General features: G+C 40.1%; 1 protein-coding gene across 5 annotated transcripts in view; it reads left to right on the forward strand.

Annotated features, from left to right (window-relative positions):
* The window catches only part of LOC122408804 (protein Fe65 homolog), a 143,753-nt gene that overhangs the window by 20,248 nt on the left and 99,369 nt on the right, over window positions 1-24,136 (forward strand). Inside the window, exons 1-2 of one of the 5 annotated variants that reach the window (XM_043415886.1) lie at window positions 14,908-15,319; window positions 15,510-15,906. The exons of 3 other annotated variants lie outside the window; for them this stretch is intronic. In XM_043415886.1, coding sequence (XP_043271821.1) covers window positions 15,885-15,906 — 22 coding nt within the window. In that variant the 5' untranslated portion in view covers window positions 14,908-15,319; window positions 15,510-15,884. Of the gene's footprint in view, window positions 1-14,907; window positions 15,320-15,509; window positions 15,907-24,136 lie in introns of those variants that run through there. One more of the 5 variants, XM_043415888.1, reaches the window with a different exon arrangement.

Genomic DNA, 24,136 nt, shown 5'->3' on the forward strand with positions numbered 1-24,136 from the left:
ACGAGTTTGCTTTTACTCGTTCGTCGATCGAGCAGCAATCCCACAAGGAATCACGTTCACCCTCTTCTTGCGCGAATATCCTGTACAGGATCTTCCAAAAACAAACGTCCACATTGGATTCGATTCGCGGTATTCCTCAAAAATCTGGGCTCAAGGTTGGACCAATGGGAAGGGAACGTTGGTAGGGTGAGCTACCGTAAGCGCTTTCCAGTTCCCTGGACACGAGGCTGTCACAACTTTGGTCATGAATCCTGCCAGCTTCGTTAAGCATATATACAAGAAAATTGATACGATTTTACTCGAAATTTGGTGGCACAACGTTTTAACAACATTGACCCTTAGTCGAGGGACACCCCATGGATCCATGGCTACATATATGTATCATGTACGGAACACTCGGTACGAGAAAATCCAGCCGAAGTCCGTGCCGACCCCCGAGGTTAAGAAGCAATTCCCGCACGATGAATTTATGGGTGCTCGGGATTAGCGCGCTCGGGTGCAATAAAAGTCACGCCGCTTTTTCCTCGCCCTCCCACACGCCCGCCATCTGCCTTCCTCATCTCGAGCTTCGCTCTCGTGTTTTTCTTACTTTTTCCTCGATTCTCGCACGTCTCGAGCTTTTTGTTCCACCTTGTCTAGGCATGTCTCACTTTTTGGCCGTTCTTTTCTCTCGACCTGGGTTCTTCGTTTTTATTGACTTCCTTCGAGCCCCAACATTTTCCCATTTTCAGGCTAAGCCGATATAAAAATGAGCTCAAATGACTGGCATATTGAAATGTCCCCACCGAATCGTCTCTCGCTTTCTCTTTATTTTTCTTTTTTTTTCCAAATTGTCAAATTACGACTTACGCGATTGTTCAATTTACAATTGTGTAATCTCTGTAATCGAACGAACTGGAGTGCGTGCTCAGCAAATTTTTCTCACACGCAGCCCCACAGCAAGAGGGATTATAACCAAAAAAAGGTTTTATGCAAACACCAACGTTTCCCGATACTCTCGGTGCACGGTGCTCCCCCCACCCCTTTCCCCTTGCTCTCTCTTTTCTATTGCTCTGTACACACGAAGTAATTGTTTCGATTTCAATCCAATTCCTGCATGGACCTATCGCGGTTGTGCAGCGAGTTAGTCGTCGATGTTTCCAGCGCCATCTCCGGGGATTTTCGTGTATTCTCCTCCGTTCCTTTCCTCTCTATCTTTTGAGCTTTTTTGGTCTAGCGCACTCGCTCAATTTTTCACTGAGCACAAACAGATTCGATTATTTTCGAACAAGGTATTAGTTAGATCGCGAGTTAATCCGAATGCCATCGAGTAATTCCTGTTTTATGGCACCTCGTTTACCTACACGGTGCTCTGAAATTGATGGTCGAGTATCCTGAAGTTGATTCCATATGAAAATCTAAAAATCTCGACTCATTTTTTTCCCAACGCTTCTGTGCTGGGATATTAATTGATTTCTGATAACCAATCGGATCCGTGGGAAAGTGGATGTGGGTTGGGCCAAGTTGGGCGAAGGGCGCACTCGAGCAAGCTCGCTGTGGGCACTTTCCCCACTCCGAACCTCTTCACCCCAACGCACCTGATTGGCTGTTATCGAATAATTCATATTTCGGAAGCCGTGGATCGGCGAATAAAATGCCAAAGGACATTTCACTTTGGAATTAGAAGATTTTTTCATCTCGACAATCTCGATTGCAACTTATCGGGACGTCCTTTTTGAAGCTCCATAACCGGACGAGGGAGGATGCCGAGGCACAAAATATGCCCATCGAGCACGTGGAAATACTTGACTCGATTGAATTTCCTTTCGACTACGGAACACTGCGGGACCAGGGTATGGGAAAGATAACAAGAGTGAAGAGAGAAAAATAGAATCGCAAATTGTAATGAAATTACTGCTCGAGATTCTGTTTTACTTCCCTCTCCTCGAATATTAACGAAATTCACGTTTACATCAAAGATGAAACTGTCTGGTATAACAAGGACATTAAAGAGGAAGGGTGTAAGCAGAGAAAATGGACTAGGAGCATGGACGGTCACGAACGGAACCCTACTAACGCAATAATATTTCAATTCGCGGACGGAAATTACTCGAGAACTCGTTGTCCCTCAGTTGAATCTGGATAGATATTTTTCCCTGTCCTCGAGGAAAAGACGACTGGGCTCAAATTCTCAAGCACCAAAACTCTCCCAAAATTTGTTTTTTTTTAAAATTTTTTTTTTTTTCAAATCATTCATTAGGGGTAGGGTTCAATATGTCAAATAACCGAATTGTAGAAACGCGGTCGATATTTCGAAATTTTTGAAGTTGTAATATGAGATTGGAAGAAAATAAGGATAATTCGAAATTTTTATTTCCAATCGATTATTTAGCAGATTATGTGTTTAAGGAGTTTCGGTACAGGCGATACAATGTTGCCATGCTAAACCATACTAAAAACAAAAAAATTCAAAAAGTTCAGAATTTTATAAAATTTGGTGAACATATTCTTTAGTGCCAAATTTGACAATACAAATTTTTTAAGATTTTTCTTCTACACAGTTGTCGAGTAATTGATCACTAAAGTTCACGTGTATAAGCACAGCATTTCCATATACATAGGTATACATTCCGGGCATAAGAAATCTGCTTTAATGCGTAATTACTCGATAACTTGGTAGAAGAAAATTTTGAAAAAAATTGTGTTTTCGCACTTGATGTTGAAGAACATTATCACCAAATTTGATCAATTTCTTAATATTTAGACTTCTGTACCGAAACTCCTTAATCGAATGAATTGATCCTTCTTTGAATTCGAGAATTCACGGATTTACTCGAAAATATATGTTTCGGTAGTTTGCATTTCGAATGCAACTTTAACAGACCACAAGAATGTCAAAAGTTCATATTCTCGAATTAAAAATGGAGAGTTAGGAAACAATTGAAGGTGAATTTTTCGAGCCTATAAAACTTAGATATGCAGAATGGCGAAGGCCCGAAAAGGCGAAAACCAAAATGGTGGTGTTTGAAATTGGAGATCACCAGTCTGAGTGAGTGAGTGAGCCGCGTGTATTTTGAGCTCCGCAGCGTTTCTTTATTTCGATGGTCGACTTTCTAGCCTTTCGCCAAATTGACCGTTCGACTTTTTGGTGTTTCAGTATTCCAACCTCAGTAAAATTTGGTCTTTCGTTATTATATTTTCGAAATTGCGAATATTCACAGTATTGCTGATTCTAGTAATTTATGAGTCGAAAAAGTGATAGACGAATTTTCGGAAAATCGATATTTTAGTCGTCTTTCTATGGGCGATTGTTACATTCTATTTTCGATGTAATCGTGCTTCGAACTTTGTAGTTTCTACTTTATATATTTTCGATCTCAAAGCTCTGTCGAAACGATCTGTCTCCATATCATCATTCGAAGGTTATAAACTTGAGATTTTAGCTGTTCGAAATTTTAGTCATTCTAACATTTTATCCCCACCCTCTGAATTCTTTCATTAACACAAATCGATAAAAAAGTTGAGAATAATCATCAACAACAAAAAACAAAACAAACTACTACCGTTTGTATTCAATCGGTTATTCCAGCTAATATATTTCCCCATAATTTTCGACAGACTCACAGTCAACTTCGTATACTCTAATTTTCCAAGTACTTGTGACGATAAGATAAAAAAGAAGCACTTTTTTCGTATGCAAAGGCACGAAGAAAGCAAGGAAGGCAGAAACGAAGCTGCTCCTGTTAAAGATCTAACCGTAATTGCATCCCAGTCTACATACATATGCGTATACGTGTATGTATTATATATATAGTAGAATGTACATTGCTTTAATTAATGCGACATACTTTTCAACGATGAAAAGTGCCACCTTCTCGTAATGCGGCCCAGGGAGTCAGGCTGCTCTCTCTCGCTTTCCGCTTCCACTTCCTGCGGAGTTCCTGCAGACGGATCGACGAACTTTTCCTCCCTCACTCCTCCTTCTCCTTCTCCCTTTTTCTTGCCTTCTCACACTCTTTACTTCCCTCAGCGTTTCTCCATCTCTGTTTCATTTTTTTCTCTTACTCTCTCTCTCTCTATCTTTTAGTCCTCAGTCCTCCATTTCTGTGTTCCATACTACTTAATTCCTCCTCGTTCCACCGCCAGTACTCTTCGCCCTCTCATAACCCTCCCTTCGTTTTGCAGGCTGCGCGCATTCGTTAAATATACACGTACATATGCGCTGTTTCGAGTGCAATTGGAGAATTCTGGAATCGAATCCCTTATTTTTTCTTAATTAGAAAATCGTTTTCCAAGACCGTTTGAAAGGTTACTTCGCAGAAGAGCCGTTTCGAGGTCGAGTTTCGAGTTATCGTCGTGAGGCCCTGGACACTTGACCGGAAAAATGGGATGAGAATTCTTGAAGCTTCGACTCACCGATGGGTTGATGCAACCGATCAGGACTTTTGGGTGCTGCATACGCGTTGATTTTGAAATAAGAAAAATGGGGAAACCGATTTACCTTTTTCTCGAACGTTAACTTATTTATTTGAGCATTTTTGGCGTTTGAGATTGTCCAACTTGATTTGGAACCGCCTTTACATAGGCGCTATGCGGTATAAAAGAGACTTCGCTCCGGGGCGGTTCGGGGATTCAATTTCTACGGTCGCCAACCTGCACTTCCGCTGGGCTATGAGATCGTCGAAGTTTTGCGAGGCAAATCCGATAGGACATCCGATGGCTTGCCTCGGGGGAAAGGCCCTTTAGAAATTCTTTCGATTTGCCACTCCTTTTTCACTCGCTCCCTTCATCCCTTGTAGTCATCGTCGCTCTGCTTTTTTATTTCCTTCATTCCCGGCTCTCTCTCTCTCTCTCTCTCTCTCTTTCCTCATTTTCTATGAACGCGTGCAAGAGTATGAATTTGAATTTCTCACCCATTTCCACAAATTCACACGCACGCGAAAACTCCAGACGTCATTCATCAAATCGGGTCAAATGCTCTTATTTCAATATTTCAACTATTTTCAATGTAAAAATACGTGATATAATTATGGAGCGTATACCAACCTCGTATGTTGAAAGGAACCTCTAAATAGAAATAATTTTGTTTTTCTTTGCCTATCAATATTTTATTAAAATTTAAATCGTTGATCCATCAACGAAAAATAAATGAAATAAAAACTCAACACGTTTCAATTTCAATAATCGGGAATGCATTGATGCAATTAATTCGACCAAATTCTGAAAAATCAGTCCAGCGAAATCAATTTATTTCAATTGAATTTTTTCAAATCATTATCCAAATGCACGTTTCGCTATTCGTTCTAATTATACGCACGTTTGTTCATACCTAAATGAAGTTTTATAGAAAAAACAACGAATTAACATAAAATAAAATCCAATTGGACTCCTGCTCACAGAATCTTTGATTTTATTTATTATTGTGACTGAAACAATATTAATTTGCTAAACTCCATATCGAAACTATAATTTCGAAAAGAAGTCTTAAAGGTGGACAAAGCGATCCACGACTCTGTTTAAAAATAAATAAATGAACATATGCACACAAAAATAATTCGATTTATATAATATTTGTCATATATCCATAAACGGGGAACAAACGGACCGGGGAACAAGTATATTTGCATGCGGGAGTATTTAGCTGCATTCGTACGTGTACGTGAATGTTCGACAAAAGCTCTCGAGTACAAATGCAACGAGAGAATTGTGGGGGTTGGTTTGGCGGGTTGTCTGTGTCCTGGCCAGGCGTGCGTATGGCTAGGCCAGATGATTTATGTGGATCATTAAGCGAGAGCTGCTTCCTCGTCCGGTTTGCACTCTTTCTTCGTCCCTCTCACTTCCTCTCTCTCTCTCTCTCTTCTGCTTTCTCTCTTTTCGCACACTGCAGCACATACAGGGTGTTTGGATATCAAATGCATAGACTCCATCCTAGAGTTTTGTTTCTGTTTTTATTCTCAAAAATAAAAGTTTTCACCAAACGAGTGCGTTTCTCAAGTTCAGACTCTTTCGAGCTCCAATTGCCGTTTTGTTTTCGTACTTTTGCAACTTTACCGTGTGATTTATCAACGATAGTCACTCGTACGTCGATTAATTGAGTTTGTTTTTTCTATTTTCGTTTCTTTTTTTCTTTGTCGTTAATTTTATGTTGTTATTTTGAAAAGAATGTTCGTCTCCTTCAGGAAGTAGATCGCGCAGTAAAAATTTCATGATTTAGGATAACGCTTTTGTTTCGTCGAACAAAAAACCAGACCCAAAGTCGAAGCTTTGGTGAAAAAATTCATAAACCGGAGTGACGATGGGGACACCCTATATATTCGAATTTAGTGGGCGATGCCTCTCCACAGAACGATATATACGCCACTCATCATACACCGTATCCAGAAAATGTATATCAAACATTCCACGTCAAATTCTCCCACCGCAAATTAACGGTAATTCTGAGCTTTCGTTATTAATTAATTTCAGTTGATTAAATATAGCAACGATTCCTCGAATCTCATGTTGGCTCGAGGAGGAGGTAATCGTAAAAAATGGGCGCAGTTGATTGTGCGCGGATGTAAATTACTCATTCATGCCATTTGCTTGCTCTACGCAGGTATTATTGTTCGTATTAACGGAGAGGGAAAAAGAGGAATTCCATGAATTCGAAAATTATACGAATTCTGGAAAGTTCGTTAATAATGTAAATTTGAGGGATTTCGTGAATTTCATGGGTTTCGTCAGTTTTATTGAAATCCTGGATTTCACGATGGCAAATAATTTCCTATTTGGCTCATTCGATTATTCAATTACTCTTATTTGTCTGTATTTTCAAATTCGATCTTATTTAACGTCAAATATTTTCTTGATTCATTTTTAAAATGGTCAATCTACCACGGAAAGGTCCATATACACCGTGACGTTATGATTCCCTCCACCTACCCGTTTAGTCGGTTTTCCACTGTTTTTATTCCATATAGTTGAATGCACCTACTGTTTTTATCAAGCTACCCCTATCTATTTTTCTCTCTCGCTTTCCCATGCTTTTCCCATCTCACACTCCTGCAAAAGCCAGTTTTTCCTCCACTGTATAAATCCCTCGCCTCTGTGACCTTTTTCTCATTTCTCCTTCATGCTCTACTCTTCTCTCTCTCTCTCTCTCCCTCCCTTCACCTCTCTTCTCTCTTTTTATTTTTCATCAACCAGGAATTCACACACTTAAACTTGTTCTCGTGCGTTGATGATCAATTTCACCGGCATAACTTTACATCCGCATATCACAATCGATATAAATGTATACACGTTGACGGAACTCGATAGTATTTCTTGGTGCTGGGAAAATATGAGGCCGTGCATGTTTGCAATTATGAAAAAAACGTTCTTCGATCAAGTTGATATTTGTTTGGTTTTGTGGCAAAAATAAAAATTCATGGGACAACTTATTTCCGATAACTTCAGAACGAATAACTGAGAATTATTTATTTGAGTTGTGTCCTCGGAAAAACTTTGGAAGAAAATGGCGTCGCGATGATTTAACGATTCGGTCAGAGAGTTGTTTTTTCCTCACGAGCTTTTAATTGCACGGATCTGTTCTTTTGCCATCTCTCATTTGTCAGAATTCTCGTGCAAGCTCGTGTAACGTCGAGAGCCATTTCACTGCGAGGGATAACTCAAGCTTAAACTCACTATTTCAGCGCACTCTGTATTTTTATGTTCTCAAGTTTTCGTGCTTTTTCTGTGCACCTCTTTTATCCCCGTTGAGTTGACGTTTTTTATGATTTTCTTCTCTCACTGGAACGACGCTCTCGTTTTCTGTGGTATGATGATACATGTCGAACTTGCGGAGTCTCTCATAATTTCGTTTTTCACGTACGTACATCATCGGATACAGAAATAATACTCCTCAAGTTCTCGTCGATATGAGAACACGAAAAATCGTATGAAATCTGTAAAAAAATGCGTAGATCGTCCAATTCCGGAGGGAAAAGTCCTGAGGCATACTTCGCTCCGACTTTTCGTTTTCGAGCTATCGAATCAAAGGTCTCCAGCCAATCCAGAGCGATGCGATGTGGGCGTGGCGAGCGTCACGTGGTTGCGCTTCCGCGTATCCGCTCATTCTGGACTCTTTTTCTCTCGCGCTCCGCATTTGTATTCCTAAGGTATTCCTTTCGCATGAGCTCCTACATAAATTTTACGAATTTTGAAGTTTTAATTCTTTATTAAACGTTCGATAACGTGACCTGAAATTTCGCTATTCTATTCTCATGCACCTTTACTTTACTGTCATTAAAAATCAATTATTTGAAGATTATTCGGGTTCGTCAAAGGAATACCTTGATTCGTCGATACCTCATCAATTGTACATTGCGGAGAGAAAAATCGTCAAAGACTTGTCTCTTGAGAATTTCATAATCTTTGTGTTTTCCGAGACTCAAACATGCCTTTTGGTGAATTCTCCTTTGTTTTTGGAGTTTTATCAACTTGTGAGCTCTCGTCTTCCACGGTTCGCTCTCGCAAGCCTGTCTTCGTGTCAGACATGTATCAGGTGCAAGTTCTCTATGGCGGACAACGCGTAATTAAATTTCGCTTCACTCCGCTCTCGTCGACATATGTTTGCCGTCACGTTCAGCTATACGTATAATCGGCTGGTTCGTTCGCCAACTCGGACTACTACGTTCCTCGCGAAAATTCGATACAGCGTACTTGCTGATTTAATTATTCTCGTGGTCGGATCATAATTTCTACCATCACCGCTGGACCACTGTTCTCTGGTGTTCCGCTCACGCAGGAACAGAAAATTCCTGTAATCATACTCGTGCTTGGTAATTCAGAGTAAAAATTCCATGCTTTTATCGCATTGCGCTTTTCTCATAGCTCAGATTCCATCATTTTAATTCTATTTAATATCTCTTAATATTTATCTCACATTTTCAAAGTATTTTCTGAGTATCCACTCAAAAGTTATTTAATCGGTAATCTTACAGATTTTTGTAACTGTCTAGTTCCATCAAGTAAGGCTAGGTTGCACCAAGGTACTCATAAACCAAGAGATAAACTGTCTTATCCCATCGAAATATCAATATGAAGCCAGAGCGTTTCGTGTCGAGTTGGCACTGTGTGAAAACGTGCTTTAGTTATCGCAAAAGAAAAGTGAGTATCCATTTCATACTCCGAACGTTGTATCCTCTTAAAGAGAAGCTAATATGATGTATTTAAGGTGTTAGCTGTTAGATTCATTTGTAAATTTTCCTGATTTTTTCCCCGAGTACTTGGTGCACCCAACATTCATAAATTCGTATTTCCCAACAAAAAGACTAAAGTGTCACAATGGATTCGTAAACTAGAAAGTATTTTGAGATAAATTTATGAAGGGAGTAATTTTCCTTCGACGTGAAATAGGCCTCGATCTGAGAGGATTAAAGTGAAGAAATTTTTAAATCTAAAATCCTACATTTTTAGATGACGCAATTCCCGATCAATTTCCGCCATGATGGGGGGTTTCTTATATGGAAATAATGTTTCTTCCGGGAAAGCAAATTTGTCAGCAGGGCCAAAGATTAAGGCGAAATCATCTGGAGATCTGATCTTTATTAATCGTTGGATCGTTACCTCGTCCCTTTGCGGTTATTATCCACTTTTGGAAGGGCTCAAACGCTGAATGTCTCCTCATGTCACTTGAATAATAAGGAGGGGGGGGGGGGGAATGTAAGACAAGGGCGCGTCTGGAGGGTAGAAAATAAAGAAAAATGTAATCTTTATTAATAGAGACATCGATCCGAGCGATGGAATGGTCCAGCACATTTTAGGGCTGGATAAGTTGTGCAAGCTGATAGGTTGGGGCAGAAGGGAGGGGGGGGGGGGGAGGGGGATGCGTGAGTAGTATGAAAACGTGAAATATACACAAACTTATTGAGCCATTAAGGATATCAAAACTATTACTGCTCGTCTCATCAAAATAAATGGCTAAAATTATTCCTATACGTGGACAGCGCCAAATAATTTCATTCCAGTAAATTCATTATGATAATCCTTAACCTCAGTTCAATATGCAGGAAAGAGCACGTGTGAATGAAGTAAATCTTCACTGCAAATAATACGAACAATAAATAACATAGTTTACCTTGAACCCCTACAAAAACCATAAACAGGACCGATTTTTCTTGAAGTGTAGGTAAATATAAATTAAAAAAAAAAATCATGATAAAATAAACTTCCGTTACGAAGTAGTAGAAATATCAAATTATCAGTAATAAAAAATGAATCTCAACTTTGATGAAATAGTCAAAATGAACGATAAGATGTGATTCGAACCTAAAAGGTCGTTAATTCAAGTTTTAATAAAATCTGTCGTCTTCGAGATTCGTTGATAACAATCGAAGGAGTTATCGTAAACGTTTTAAGGCAGACGGGGAATAGGTTCTTCATTCGAATAGAGTCCTAACTCGAGACGCGAGCCACGTCATAAGGAATCAATCAGAAACGCGAAGATAGTAAACAGCTCGTTCACTCATAATGAGACCACTTCATCGAAAAGGATCAACTTTAGTATCAACAACTTTGACGAATGATCGTCATAAACGTTTCGAAGCTTTTCGAGTCCTCGAGAGTGCATCTGCTTGCTTTTGGATTCAAACTCATGCGGACTTATTATTAAACAGACAAGGCGAAGCGGTTATTACTATACGACGTACTTTACGAGCTCCATGTACGATCATTTATTTTTCCAAGTGTCTTTTTTGTTTCCGGGTTCCTAACAATGAATTTCAATTGGTTTTTTCCTTGTTTTTCTCCCATGCTTTTTCGTGAACAGAGAAAAGGTGAGGGGACGAAGGAAGAGACGAAAAAATGAGATCTGAACATGCCGTAGGGCTTTTCTTCCAGTTCTCTCGATTCACCGAATAATTTAGTCAACGGTTGGGAAAACGGATGTTTACCACGGGACTATTTATAACCTCTCGCCAGAGCAAGAGCAGGGGGAGGGAGGGGTTTGGAAGAGCGGACGGAGGGGGTATGACTCGAGCAAATTTCCAAGGGCTTCGAAATTTCTCTCGTCGGATATATGGAAAGGGCTACGTATGGGTGAGAGCTTTACGAGCTAAGGTATCCGAGCAGCAGCAGCAGCGACGTGATTATTTATCGTTCCCGAGACTGTAACTTCAAATTTTTCCGTACACCACTTGTTTTTTCTTTTTTCATTTTTATTACCTCCCTTTACTCCCTTTATTACGTGTACAGTGGGAGCCGAGAGGCTCCATCTGACCTGACAATTCCCCAAATATATGACATCGTACGCTTTTTTACGTCGGTTACAACGCGAGTTTGCGAATTACGGATTATGTCGAGGAAGTATAAACTAATGTATTATTAGTATGCCTTCGTATTGCATTTTCATTTTTAATCCTCAATTCGAATCCTTTATAGCTTAAGGCCTTATACGCATTTGCAGCGGGCGGAAAAACGTGATTTTCTTGATTTTTTTTCGACAAGAAAATAAATTCTGAAAAACTTGGAACAACATTCATTAGTACATATTTAGGGTGGCGCAAAAAAATCGACTATTTTTTTTTTCAGCGTCTCCTATGAAAATATGTTAATTTATCATGTTTCAAGAGCCCCCTCCAAAAATCAAGTCAACAAAAAAATTTTTAAAGGTCGCTCAAGATTTTTAAAAATTCCAAAAATAGTCGAAATTTGAATTGTTTTATTTAAAAATTTTTTTTGCTCGATACAGCGAAATTTTGTACCGACAAAACCAATGAGTTTCTGAAATTTTCAACTCAAAATATTCATTTTAAAAGGTCACTCAAAATTCATTTTAATTTTTATATACTTAAATTTTATTGTTTCGAGGGACCATTAAATATTCATATTGATTATCTATTTAAATTTTGAGTTCCAATTAGTAAGATACTCGATGAAAATGCACTACGAAACGGAGGAAAAATCGTATATAACAATGTAGGTAATAGACCAGAAACACGGAAATTTTTTTACCGGCGTAGCAAACCGTGTTTGAGCCTGCGTTATTTTTGCTTTCATTCAATTATAAAGTACTTGTTCGCAAACAACAACTCGAAGTATTTTTGTTGGTAAAATCTACTTCATAATTATTAAAACAAATTGTTCAAACCATCACTCAGTATTTTACCAAATTCACTCATTATGAGATTCAATAAATGTTTTGATTAAACAGGCATGCTCTATTCATAATTACATTTTCTCTGCTAACTAGTTCTCGTAATTGTTTGAATTGTTTAAATAAAAATATCGACCTATTGTAAAATCATACCTTGTTAAGTCATATTTTTCCTCCATCTCAGTGTATATTTCTAACCATTATCTTACTTATTGAAAGTGATAATTAAAATGAATAATCAATATAAATATTTAAAGGTCTCTCGAAGCATCGAAAGCAAAGCATATAAAAGATGAAATTAATTATGAGCGACCTTTTAAAATGAATATTTTGAGTTAAAAATTTCAGAAACTCATTGGTTTTTTCTGGACAATATTTCGGTGTATCGAGCAAAAAAATTTTTTAAATAAAGAAATTCAAATTTCGACTATTTTTGAAATTTTTAAAAATCTTGAGCGACCTTTAAAAATTTTTTTGTTGACTTGATTTTTGGAGGGGGCTCTTGAAACATGATAAATTAACATATTTTCATAGGAGACGCTGAAAAAAAAAATAGTCGATTTTTTTGCGCCACCCTAATGTTCATGTACTTGTACAATTTTTTTCATCCAAAAATTTGTCAAAATGGTGCAACTCCAGCTGCATTCCAGGAACACCTTTTTTGAGCATCAGTCGCGGTGGACATGATTACTAAAAAAAACTCTCTTAATCCGATCCGTACAAAATTTATACCACTTATTTATTATAATAGTAGTTTGGGCCTGGACAACGGGATTCGTAAAAATGTTGATTTAAAAAAAAGTGGCGACAGTTTTAACGAAAAATTCATTTTTTGAGGTGCTAAATTTTCAGTTTTTTTGTTACAATTTTTTTTCCAACGAATTACGAAATCCCTCGTCCAGGCCCTAGCTATTATTACAATAAATAAGTGGGATAAATTTCCGATCGGTCGGGTTAATAGTTTTTTAGTAATCGTGTCCACCGCAAAGATATTTTTCAAAAAAGACGATTCTGAGATGATCGCGTTTAAAAATTCAAGTATTAGACAACTGCGCGCACCGGGTGGTCGGTTCAAATATTCACAGCTACGAATCTAATGCTCCGATCTTTATGAAATTTGGTGAGAATATTCTTCAGACATTGTACTTGAAGAATATGTAATATAAAAATTTTCGATTTTTCCGCCCATCACAAGTGTATATAAGGCCTTAAATTCCTGACACATGGACGAGGAAATTCGTTTCTCCAATACCTGCCAATACTAGTCAATGGGATTTCGGACTCAATTATTCCGATTAATCACACTCCCATCGACATATTTAAATTTTATCTGATATTTTGATGCTCACTCATTTTTCATGGGCATGTCTAGCTTTGGGAAATCTGTTACTTACGCGATAAATATTTGTACTAAAATTTGCAACGAGCACAAGGTTTCCGCATGTAACGAAAGCCCGAGGATCTTTTTTTTTTATTATTCACATTTACATGAATTTTAAGCATTGTATATTTGAATAAAAAATGAAATATGAAACGTACGAGAGCGAAATTAAAAAGCGATAGTTCGCCTCATCACCCATTAAAATGGGATGCGAAAAAAGAAAGGAATAAATGTGGATTAAAAAAGACTGTAAAGACGAAAGAAACGATTCGAGTAAGTCGAGGAACGTGTCAGCGTGATTTGCAGCGCCCTAAAACTCTCGTGGTGTCCCTACGTCATAGATACATCGGGGCAAGCACGCCTACGATCCATTGAACCATGCCCCCCATCGCCGATTTCCTCATCGCGTCCCCTCTGACCTTTTGATCGTTATATATACGCGTACATATATGATTCCTCGAAGACGAGAAGGGCGTATGAGCTCCTGGAGCAATGATTTTCCCGCCCTTTAACTTCCGTATTCCGACAAATGGACATTTTCGTTGCTCACAATGGAAAGGGCTCAATACCGAAGAGCCTTCGCGCTAAGGGTCGTGCTCCGGAGCCCTTTTTCCTCGATCGATGATATCCATCGCCGCACACCCGCACACGTCCAAGTTCGAACAGACACACGCGTGCAAATATCTCTTTTGCTCTCGCGCATTGTCCCCAAGTGGGATATTCTCTCTCGGTCTCGAATCGAGCCCTCCCCCGGACTCGGTTCAGTTACTTTTTCCCACTCTTTTGGACGCGAGCACACAGTGCAGAGCGTCAAGCTGTGCGAGGGAGAAAGGCGAGCCTCCGCGGGCGCATAGTCAGGCCAGAGTGTGCGTCAGTGAGCGCGTTTTAGAGCTGCATTCCGGGCGTGCAGCGTGGGAAGGAGGCTGATGAGAGCCACTGCGTGGGCGGGGCCTCGGTCGCTCGCGCACCGAGTCACGTGGCGCTCCGGAGCCCCCTCCTGGAGCTGGGAGTGCCGCGCGATTGGCGCGGCGCGCAGGTGCGCGTGGGGGTTTCCCCCAGGTGGCGGGGCTCCCCCTCGAGCCCCCCGGACGCAGCGCGGCTCGTCCACGCTCGTCGAGGAGCTCGGTGGCGCGCGACGAGGAGGGGAGAGACCGCGGAGCGGAGCCAGCAGCGCAGGGCCGAGGGAGACGCGCGCCTCGTGTGAACGTGTATAATCGCTCGCCGAGGATACAACACACGAGAAAAGCGGGGACGAAGGCGGCTTGAGAACCGCTGGCCTTCCGATTGCGGTTGAAACGCGAGGCACCGATTGAGGAGGGGGGGGCGACGGCGATTCGCGAAAGAGGGATGAAGAAGGCGAGACGGAGAGGAGGATAGATAGAGACGGATCGGAAAGGCGAGTGTGACAGGGGCTGTGCGAGGGGAACGAGGGTAAACGATGTAGCTCGCCAGTCACTGCGACGCCCGCGACGCCCCAACGTCTACGGGGTTTTATTGGTCCGTTTTATTCGCCGGGCCAACGTTTCTCTACGCGGGACACCCCACGAGTTAGCCTTGTACAAATACACCTCGCAACCCTTTCGCTCCTTTCGTTCCTCATCAAAATTCACTCGAACGCTTTGCTTCGTTATCTCTTTTTATAAATATTTAAATAAATATTATATATTGAGGAAAATCATTGTCGCAAATGAGGGAATAAAATATAAATCTCGCGTTCGTGCTCGGATAGCCCGACGACGTGTTATTGCCGGGAACGAAACACGCGATATCATCAAACGCCACTGCGCGAACCACAAATCGCGAAACTAACTGCGAGCGAGAAAGAGGTGGGGGCGACAAGAAACGTGCGTGTGAGGAGGAAATATTCGGAGAGTGGGAAATATTTTTTAGCTCCAAGAAATGATTGACCCGGTGTTCTCGCGTCGTGACGATTATCGCGGTCACGATTACGTTTGAGTGAATCCTTTCGAATTCTTTTTCATACTGCGTACAACTGTTTTTTATTTTTTTTTATTTTTTTTTTATTTTTTGCAGATCGCTTTTTTCTAAAGCGTATTCTTGTTAATCCCGAAAAAAAACGTAACAGTGACTCTTTTTCACGAAAAATCGAGGCATGTTCTTCCGCACCGTACCTCGACCTCGTCGACCCTGTGAACGAGACCGAGCACAATTTTGAATTCGTCGCTTATCGATAAAACGAGCCGCAGTGCGAGGAATTCGTCAGCCAAAAATCATGTTTTCGCATCTCTGAGCCCCGTTTACGTTTAGTGCTGCGCCGAGTTTTCTTTTTTCTCGGTAATATTTACGTGCGCTCACGTGATTCGTCTGTTTTGGTGGCATAAATACAAAAATACATAAACTCACCGATTCGCGTATTTGCATACTCGAAGTTCGAGTTTTACGGGCACGATGGTACTCCACGGGACGAATCGTAAGTTTTCAAAAAAACAATCAATGCCCCCACCCCCAACCCGCTCTTGTCTCTTGTCTACCTTCCCATTTAGGAGCTTCCTGTAGTTTCATTTCCTCACGCCGAATAAATCAACCCGCTCCGTAGCTTAAGGGATGTTATCGAAATTTATGAAAAATTCTTCATTTTTATCGGTACATTTTTTGAATATTCACAAAATTTACACCCATAGATGGAATCACGAATTTTAGCTCCTCCCATTTCGGTTCGTCTTTGACGAAACAATTTTTCTGTTCGTCCGCGAAGATAAAAAAAAAAAAACTATTCCCTCAAATCGTTTTTAGAAATTTGAATGCCTGGCATACTCGTAATTCCGTAGTCAAATTTTCGCATGCCGGAATTTCTTTTAGCACGAATAAACGTTCTGTTTGTTTAAAAATGAAAAGAAAAAACTTCGAATTATTGTAAGTCTCAGGGATCCGGTGAGTGGCTCAAAATCTCGACTGGTTTTTGTTTTTTCTCCTCATTTCGTTGCTCCCTGTATCGAAGTAACCCTGACCAGGCTCACGCAAATTAGTCGAAGCATAATTCATGCTTTCGTACGTTTTTATATTTTGATATGTGCAGATACGGATACAATATACTCGAATGAAAGCTTATGGAGGAGATCGCGTGACAAGAAACGTCCTGGCCTCGGGCCACCGGCAAATCACGCGAGATCTCACGAGCTTGCAACAATAAAAGCGAGAGAGGGAGAAAAAAGCGATTTCCGCTGATCCGATGTTTCGTGTCGTCGTGCATGCTCATATGTATTAGATATTCATTGCTCTTTCCATGTCTTATAAATCTTCAGCTTTCTCTCTCCCCTTTACTGTTTTCTTGATGATTCACCGTTCGATAAATGAAGAAATATCTTTAAGGAGCGAGCTGGATGACGAACCGTGATAAAACCTCGTTGCTGAAGCGTGTCGAATATAAATACATAATTTAATTGCATCGATCCAGGCCGCCGGACGTTTCAAAACAACACGTGAACATGAAATTTTTATTTTCTTGTGTACTGCTTCGCTGCGTGGAAAATACTTAGCCTCAATTCCATACACAATTTCTTCTCATTTATGTGGTTTAATTAAAAAATCGTTGCCTTGAAAAAAGGTCAGGATCTTCGTGTGGACGTTTTTGATGTTAAAATCAATGAAGAAACGTTCAATGTACCTGTACATAATTTTATACACGTAAATATACGAGTTAGCATAGAACGAGGTGCAATATCCATTGAGCTAGGAATCGTTCGCCATTTACGGTCGGAATTTTTCCTCCAGAATGTTTTTCATTCTCATGGGGTCGGATCGTCGCTTCTGAATTGGACTTTATAGCCAGCAATTATTGAGTGTTCGCGTCGGCTCGTGGCGAAGTCGAGAGATTCGTCGGCAAAAATAGCAAATAACGTTTTTCCTGTTGGCAGCAGCGTCGGGGGCGAGCTGCCGTTCGGGGGGTGAGCGAAGGTGAAGAACGAGGCTGACGCAGCCCGGTCTCGGGCTCGAATTTTATATGAGACGATAAGAAAATTAGAAACAGACATAAATGGAGATAAAAAGTGGGGGGAATGATGGAGAATTGAAAGGGACCGAGGAGGCGTGGGAGAGTGAAAAAAGAAGAAGGAAGGAAAAAAAACTGGAAAAAATGTGATAAAATACGTAAAAAAGAAAGAAAAACACAGGCTCTCTTTCGGATGCATTAGCTAATTGTAGTAGCCAACCCTCGATACTTTATTTCTCTTTTACTCCCTGCCTCATCCTTTCTTCCCTGGAAACTGTCGATATACAGGCAATTTGTCCAATTTGTTCATGCGACACGTCGCGATTCCGCCTCCGATACCACAAATCTGTCAGAGAGCACATACGAAAGCCAACCCCGAACTCGGGTTATAAAACCGCCACTTAAATGCCCGATACGCGTTGTCCTTCGATTTATAACCTTCGCCTCTTCCCTTTTTCTCGTTCTCGACAAACGTGCGCAGTGCTCGAACATGCTGTAATTGCGATTATATTGAGGGATATGAGCAGGATATTAATATTTTGAATTATTGGGGACAAGCGCTCGGGACGTTTAGGGGCCGTGAATCCTTGAGCTACTTTACACAAAAATATGCGAGTTTTTCTCCGTTTTACGACGATCCAACTTACGCAGCAGGTTTAAACATTTTTATTTCTTTTCTCCACCGAGGAAGCTTCACACATTACTAAAATCGGGTTTTTTTAAATAAATTTATACATTCTTTGACGATGTTTTTCGGCCGTTCGATAAAGCACGGTGAAGGTCCACTTTTTTTGGGGTAAATAATAGATTGAGGTCCTCTGATAATTTTAAGCACAGTCCGGGGCCTCTAACGGGGCAAAATTTTGAATTATTTCATCAAGAATTTTGAGTTCTTAACACGGCACCTTATGAGAGAACTTACAATAATATTAGTTGTGAAAAAATTGTACGGTGTTCGAGCTTCGGAAAAGTTTATATCGTGAAGAAAATTTATCACAGATTCCATTTCTTTTAAAAAAAGGCATTACCTTGAAAAAAAACTTGAGTTTTTGAAGCGTCGAAAGCGGATGTCAGTCATTACGTTGAACTGCTGATAACGGCTGATTGGGGTTCGGGCAAATTCGGGAATCGCGGGAATTTCGTCAAATTATTTTTTGAGACTGACTCACGTGCTTTCATTCGTCGCTTTTTTAAATGAATTGATCATTTCTTTTCCTCGGTGGCATTACACCGATATAAACTTTCTTTCGCCTAATAAAAATCGACTCAATCGTTAACTAGTCAAGTTGAAGTATGAATTTGATCTTTTATGATATTCTTAAAGCATTTTATTACATTCTTGTGATAAAAATATTCTCAATTGGAGTGTTTATTAATTTTATTAATAATTTAGGCTTGAATTAAATCAACATGAAGTAGTTGTGAACTCGGCTAGTCATAGAACTGCCGAACTACTTCAATCAATTTTTTAAGCCCTCCTCGAAAACCGATGAATTTTTTACTGCAGGCTTTACGAAGCTGGAACAACACCGATCCCTTCCGTTCGCTCTATTAAATTCAACGATGAAAGAAAACAATGTGAAAGGCGACGCAGCGAAAAACGTTTCCCATCGAAACCAAATTCTTTCATTTGGAAGATTAAGAAAATATTCGAAAACCATTCCACCATCACTGTCCGCGACGATTCCAATCACATTAATCACAAAACCGACGAGTTCACATGGAGAATCATCCCCGTGCAATTCATACGACGCAGACTCGATGTTAAGTCCCGTAATAACGAGGTAACCCACAAACTCTTCTGGCAACGTCAAACTTTATGATTTTCCACGATGCTGGGATAAATTGAGGGACCTTTTGATGCATATCTTCCATCTTGAAGAGGGTGTACGTTAATTGAGTCTCGAGTGTTGCGAGCTCGTAGATCATTGGGGATGAATTACATGTAAAGGTATATAATTCCGTAACTATATACAGTTATATATAAACACGAATCCAACGAGGCTAGTCTATAAAGTATAGTTGAAGGAATATCTTCCAGGAACAGCTGCACCTGGAGCAATCTACCTCCTCGCTTTCGGTAAGCCAGTAAGCGTCACAAAGAGAAAGAGAGTGAGCACGATGGAGGTAGGGGCTCGAGGGGCTTCGAGCTTCTCTTCTGGTCCTCTTTCTTCAACCAGGCTCCACCTTGATAAAACACAATTACGTGCCTTAACCAAGTTGCAACGCACTTAATTACTGAAAAGTTCTAAAAGGAGCAAGCAGGAGATGTGCAAAGTTGAAACTTTGAGGTTCAGGAGACAGAGGGCTTCTCCTTTGTCCCTTTATCTCCTCCCCCCTCCCCTCTTTCCTCCCTCGCTTACACACGTTCAATGTAAAGTGACACATACTTCCTTATACCGTCTCGTAACTCCGGGGATTTCTCAAGCTTCGACTAAACTCTCCGGCCTCCTCCCTTCCCAGTTTCACTTCCTTCTCTCTCCCCCCCCCCCCCCTCCGCCCCCTTTTCTCACTCATCTCGAAAGCTCCTGTCTGCTGGAGTTTTTGGCGTTACACAAGGGAAGGAGCGTTAAGCGGGGCTAGGTGTCTGCGGCACCCCTGTCAGGAAAGCTTGCCTTCCGACAACCGGATAATCACGCTCTGACGCTTCGTTGCTTACTGACGCTCATTCCACGACGTACACGTGTCACGCCTAACTGAACGACCAGCCTACCTCGAGCTGGTGCTGAATTATTTAAAATTCTCTCGCTCTCCTCTCCCCCCATTGACGCCATTGATATGAGCGTGTCTGCTGGAGCTTCGGCCTCAAATTCCAATTACAAGACGTGCATGCCTGCTCCAGCTCCAATTTACCTAATGTGCGAATGACGTATTAATGTTTGACATATAATTGTTAATTAGAGCCGCAGTGGCTGAAACGTTGCTGAATATTTCATAAATTTCCTCCACTCACAGTGATTCCGAATTTACGTGTTAAGCTCCGAGCGAAATACTGAGCTGAGCTCTCGCCAGAAGACGCGTCTCTGAACTCAATTTTCTCAACTTCGAAACGTTGGAGACTGACAGTTCACTCACGATCGTAAGTTGAGGGCCTCCCCCGAGATGCGAGACATTTTTTCATCCACCGTCCCTCGCATACCTGCTTCCAAAACGGTTGAGAATGTTTGTATAAAGTCGTCGATCGAGCCTGGCCTCAATCTGGTTCCAGCAAAATAATCCTTTGCCACGATTCGTTGATCCAATGAAAAGATGGCTGAGTCAATGAGCTTAACCTCTCAGAGAATATCCGAATGTGCGCAAGAGTATCATTGCGAGGTCCCAGCTCGGCAGTCCAATTAAAAAGGATGCCTGCAGGGCGAATCCGATTAAGGGCTCTACCCTGATTAGAATTTTCGAAAAATCGATTTTTTTATTGCATTTTTCGAATGTATACATATTTAAAAGTATCGTACTAACGTTTTATAAAGATCTGAGCAGACTAAGTGCACTTTTGAGCGACGTTTACTTGGCTGTCTGAGCGCGCTAATACCCACCGCTCAGTGCGGTGCCGCCTTTGCTTAAACGCGTTTTTCTCAAAATTATGTTTTTGGACGGTTCGTTGATAAAATCTCCGAAACTGTTCAACCGATCCTTACCAAAATTTTGCCCCATGTTTTTTATGATTATAGCTGTAGCGCGTGTCATACGAATTTTGAAATTTAGAGTAGAACTATTTTTATTTTGCAAAAAACGATGAAAAGAACGTGCTTTTTCATAGTTTTTGTATAAATGGCCGCCATTTTGTCATTTTTGAAAAAATCAAAAATCTTATGATACGCCCTACAGCTATTTATCTAAGGAATCTAAAACCATTTTTTTCTCCGATCATCCATTTCAGAGATTTCATCAACAGTGCGCAACCATCTTTTTTGGACCTGTCTTCTCCTCCATTTTTCTGTACGAAAACTGAGTAAAATAAATAGAAAAAAAAATTTTTTTTCTGTACTTCAAGAGTATATTTTCGAGGCCTAACATTTTTTATATCCATATTTATAATTTATACCGTTGAAAAAAATTCGTGCATGAAAACAGTCTTCTTTTCGGCCGTCTAATTATGGTAGACTTCTTAAGTGTATAAAGTTGTATTAACATCTGCCGAGTAATTGTCATCTCCGGTTCTCCCTGGAGAGGTGTTACAGAATTCCAAAGCAAACGCCCTCCACATGGGTCTCGAATCAGTGTAACACGTACGTGCAGAATCCGGCCTCGCAACGTTAATTTGACCGCGTGCCTCCAAGCTCACTTAGCTAAATACGTGAACGAATCGAGGGTATTTACGATCCAGGTACAATTACGAATGGGGGGAGGGTCGAGTTGCAAAAATGAGGACGAGCGTCCCTCACGGAAGTGCCGAATTCGTCCAAAAGTGTATGCGTAAGTCGTTAGTCCGAAACTTCAATTATAAAGTGAGTCTCTTCGAGTGCTATTTGGCCGAGGTTAAGCGGACCGTTTATATTTTAATTTGTGAATAAGCGCGCGACCTCTCTCAAGGCAAAGGCGCGCAGGAAGCAAAAGTGTGATTCGCACACGAGTATAAAATAACGTGCACTCGGTCTCAGATCGTAATTCCAATTAGAAAACGTACCGGTTCAAATATGAATGGGGGGGCGGGAGAAATGGGAGGTGAAAAAACTGCGAAGCTCCCAAACGAGGAGAGCTTCTGTGCGAAGCAATAACTGCCCCGGACCATGCTCTGAATGCTCTGCATATTCATGCACCCCGCGTACATGTAAAACTATACTATAACGGATGAGCTTTGTAGTGTAACGGAGAGAAGAGCCGAGCATAAACAGCTCCCTCGGATGGAAAATCGCGAGTACCCGTAGACGCGCTTTCTCGGGTGTCGCGGGACAAATACAAAGATGAAAGCTTTGTGTATTCGCTGTTTTCTAGGAGTGCCGCAGCTTCGTTACCAAATATATTTAACCGAAGCTTTTCTTCTTTCCTTTTGTTGGGAGTAAGCGCTTTAATAATTAAACTGATACTAATTATGCTAATGAAACTTTATAATAGTGTTTTCACTTGGAATTTAATCGAACCACAAAAAATCCTCGGCCATCACCGACACTTGATGAAGAATTATTGACCAAATCGTCACCGTTCACAATCGAGACTATTTAATCCGCGGCTAAGGACAGGCAGGCATTAAAAAATCGACAGTTTTCTAAACCAATCGGGGCCCATCATCAGGCATTAAAATGTGCATTCAATCATACGGAAATTTTATTACGAGACCAAGAGAACAATAGAAATTGGGATAAGTCAATTGCTTTATATTTTTTTTGATTAAATATCAATTTGTTTGGAAATAAGAATTTGATATTTTCGGGATCATGAATCAGTCCAAGAAAAGATTTTCAACGTAATGACATCCGCTATCGACGCGTCAAAAACTATAGTTTTTTCATGTTTTCTTAAAAGCCTCGTAAGGTAATGTTTTTTTAAGAAAAATAAGATAAACAAGATAAATTTTCTTCACGATATAAACTTTTCCGAAACTCGAAGTAATATTTTTTCACAATTGATATTATTTTAAGTTTTTCCATAAGATACCGTGTTAAGGTATTACTGGATAAATTGTACCCAGCCGATAAATTATACCTGATCGGAATTTCCGTACTTCGTGATGCAATAAAAATCTGAAAAAATTCAGCAACATTTGGCAAGTTATGAATTACAATTATCAATAATAATATTACCCAAAAGTTATTAATAAATTGTTCAAATAAATAATTTTTTAACAATTTTACAGCAAACCCTTGTTTTTTTTTACGAATCGAATGTGCGCATTTTTCTGAATGCTCGTGATTTTTTTTAGAATTTTCATGGATTTTTGAAATTCCCTTTTTTAAATTTTTTAAGTGGGTTTTTTGATCCAGTAACCTTGAGACTTTTCAAAACTGATGGTAAATATGTCTTCTAAAACATATCCAAAATTCAAATTTTTAAAAATTTTTTTCAAAATTTTTTCAAGAAATTTCAAAAATCCACGAAAATTCGGAAAACATTCATGAGCATTCGGAAAAATACACACATTTGATTCGTAAATAAAAAAACAATAGGTCACCGCAAAATTATTGAATAATTAATTGTTTAAACAATTTTTAATTAACTTTTTGGCAATATTATTATTGATAATTGTTGTTCATAGCTTTCCAAATGTTGTTGAATTTTTTCAGATTTTTATTGCATCACGAAGTACGGAAATTCCAATCAGATATAATTTTTGGTCGAGCTATCCATCCGCAGTTTATACCTTAAAAACTCAAAATTGTAAATGAAATAATTCAAAATTATGCACCGTAAGGGGGGCCCCAGAACTGTGCTTATCGTTATGGGAAGACCTTAAACTATAATTTACCGCAAAAAAAGTGGACCTTCACCGCTCTTTATCGAGCGCGAAGTGATCCAGAATAACCAAGCAGCTTCATCTTACCACCAACTAATCGTAATTACAACGGTCAAGACACATGGACGCTGCGCTTTCGAACCCATTAAAAAAAAGGTGGCTGCAGTGATATTTTTACAATTTCTCTAATTATTCGTGCGTCGGTTCGTTTATATTCGCAATTTCGTGTGTGTTCCGCAACCCGTCCGCGTATATGCGTATCTCATTCGCAATGAGAATTTCGATATTCCCAAGCGCAGTATGCGACGTCGTTGGAAATACCGC

The sequence above is a fragment of the Venturia canescens genome, chromosome 1, assembly GCF_019457755.1.
Source record: "Venturia canescens isolate UGA chromosome 1, ASM1945775v1, whole genome shotgun sequence".
NCBI lineage: Eukaryota > Metazoa > Arthropoda > Insecta > Hymenoptera > Ichneumonidae > Venturia > Venturia canescens.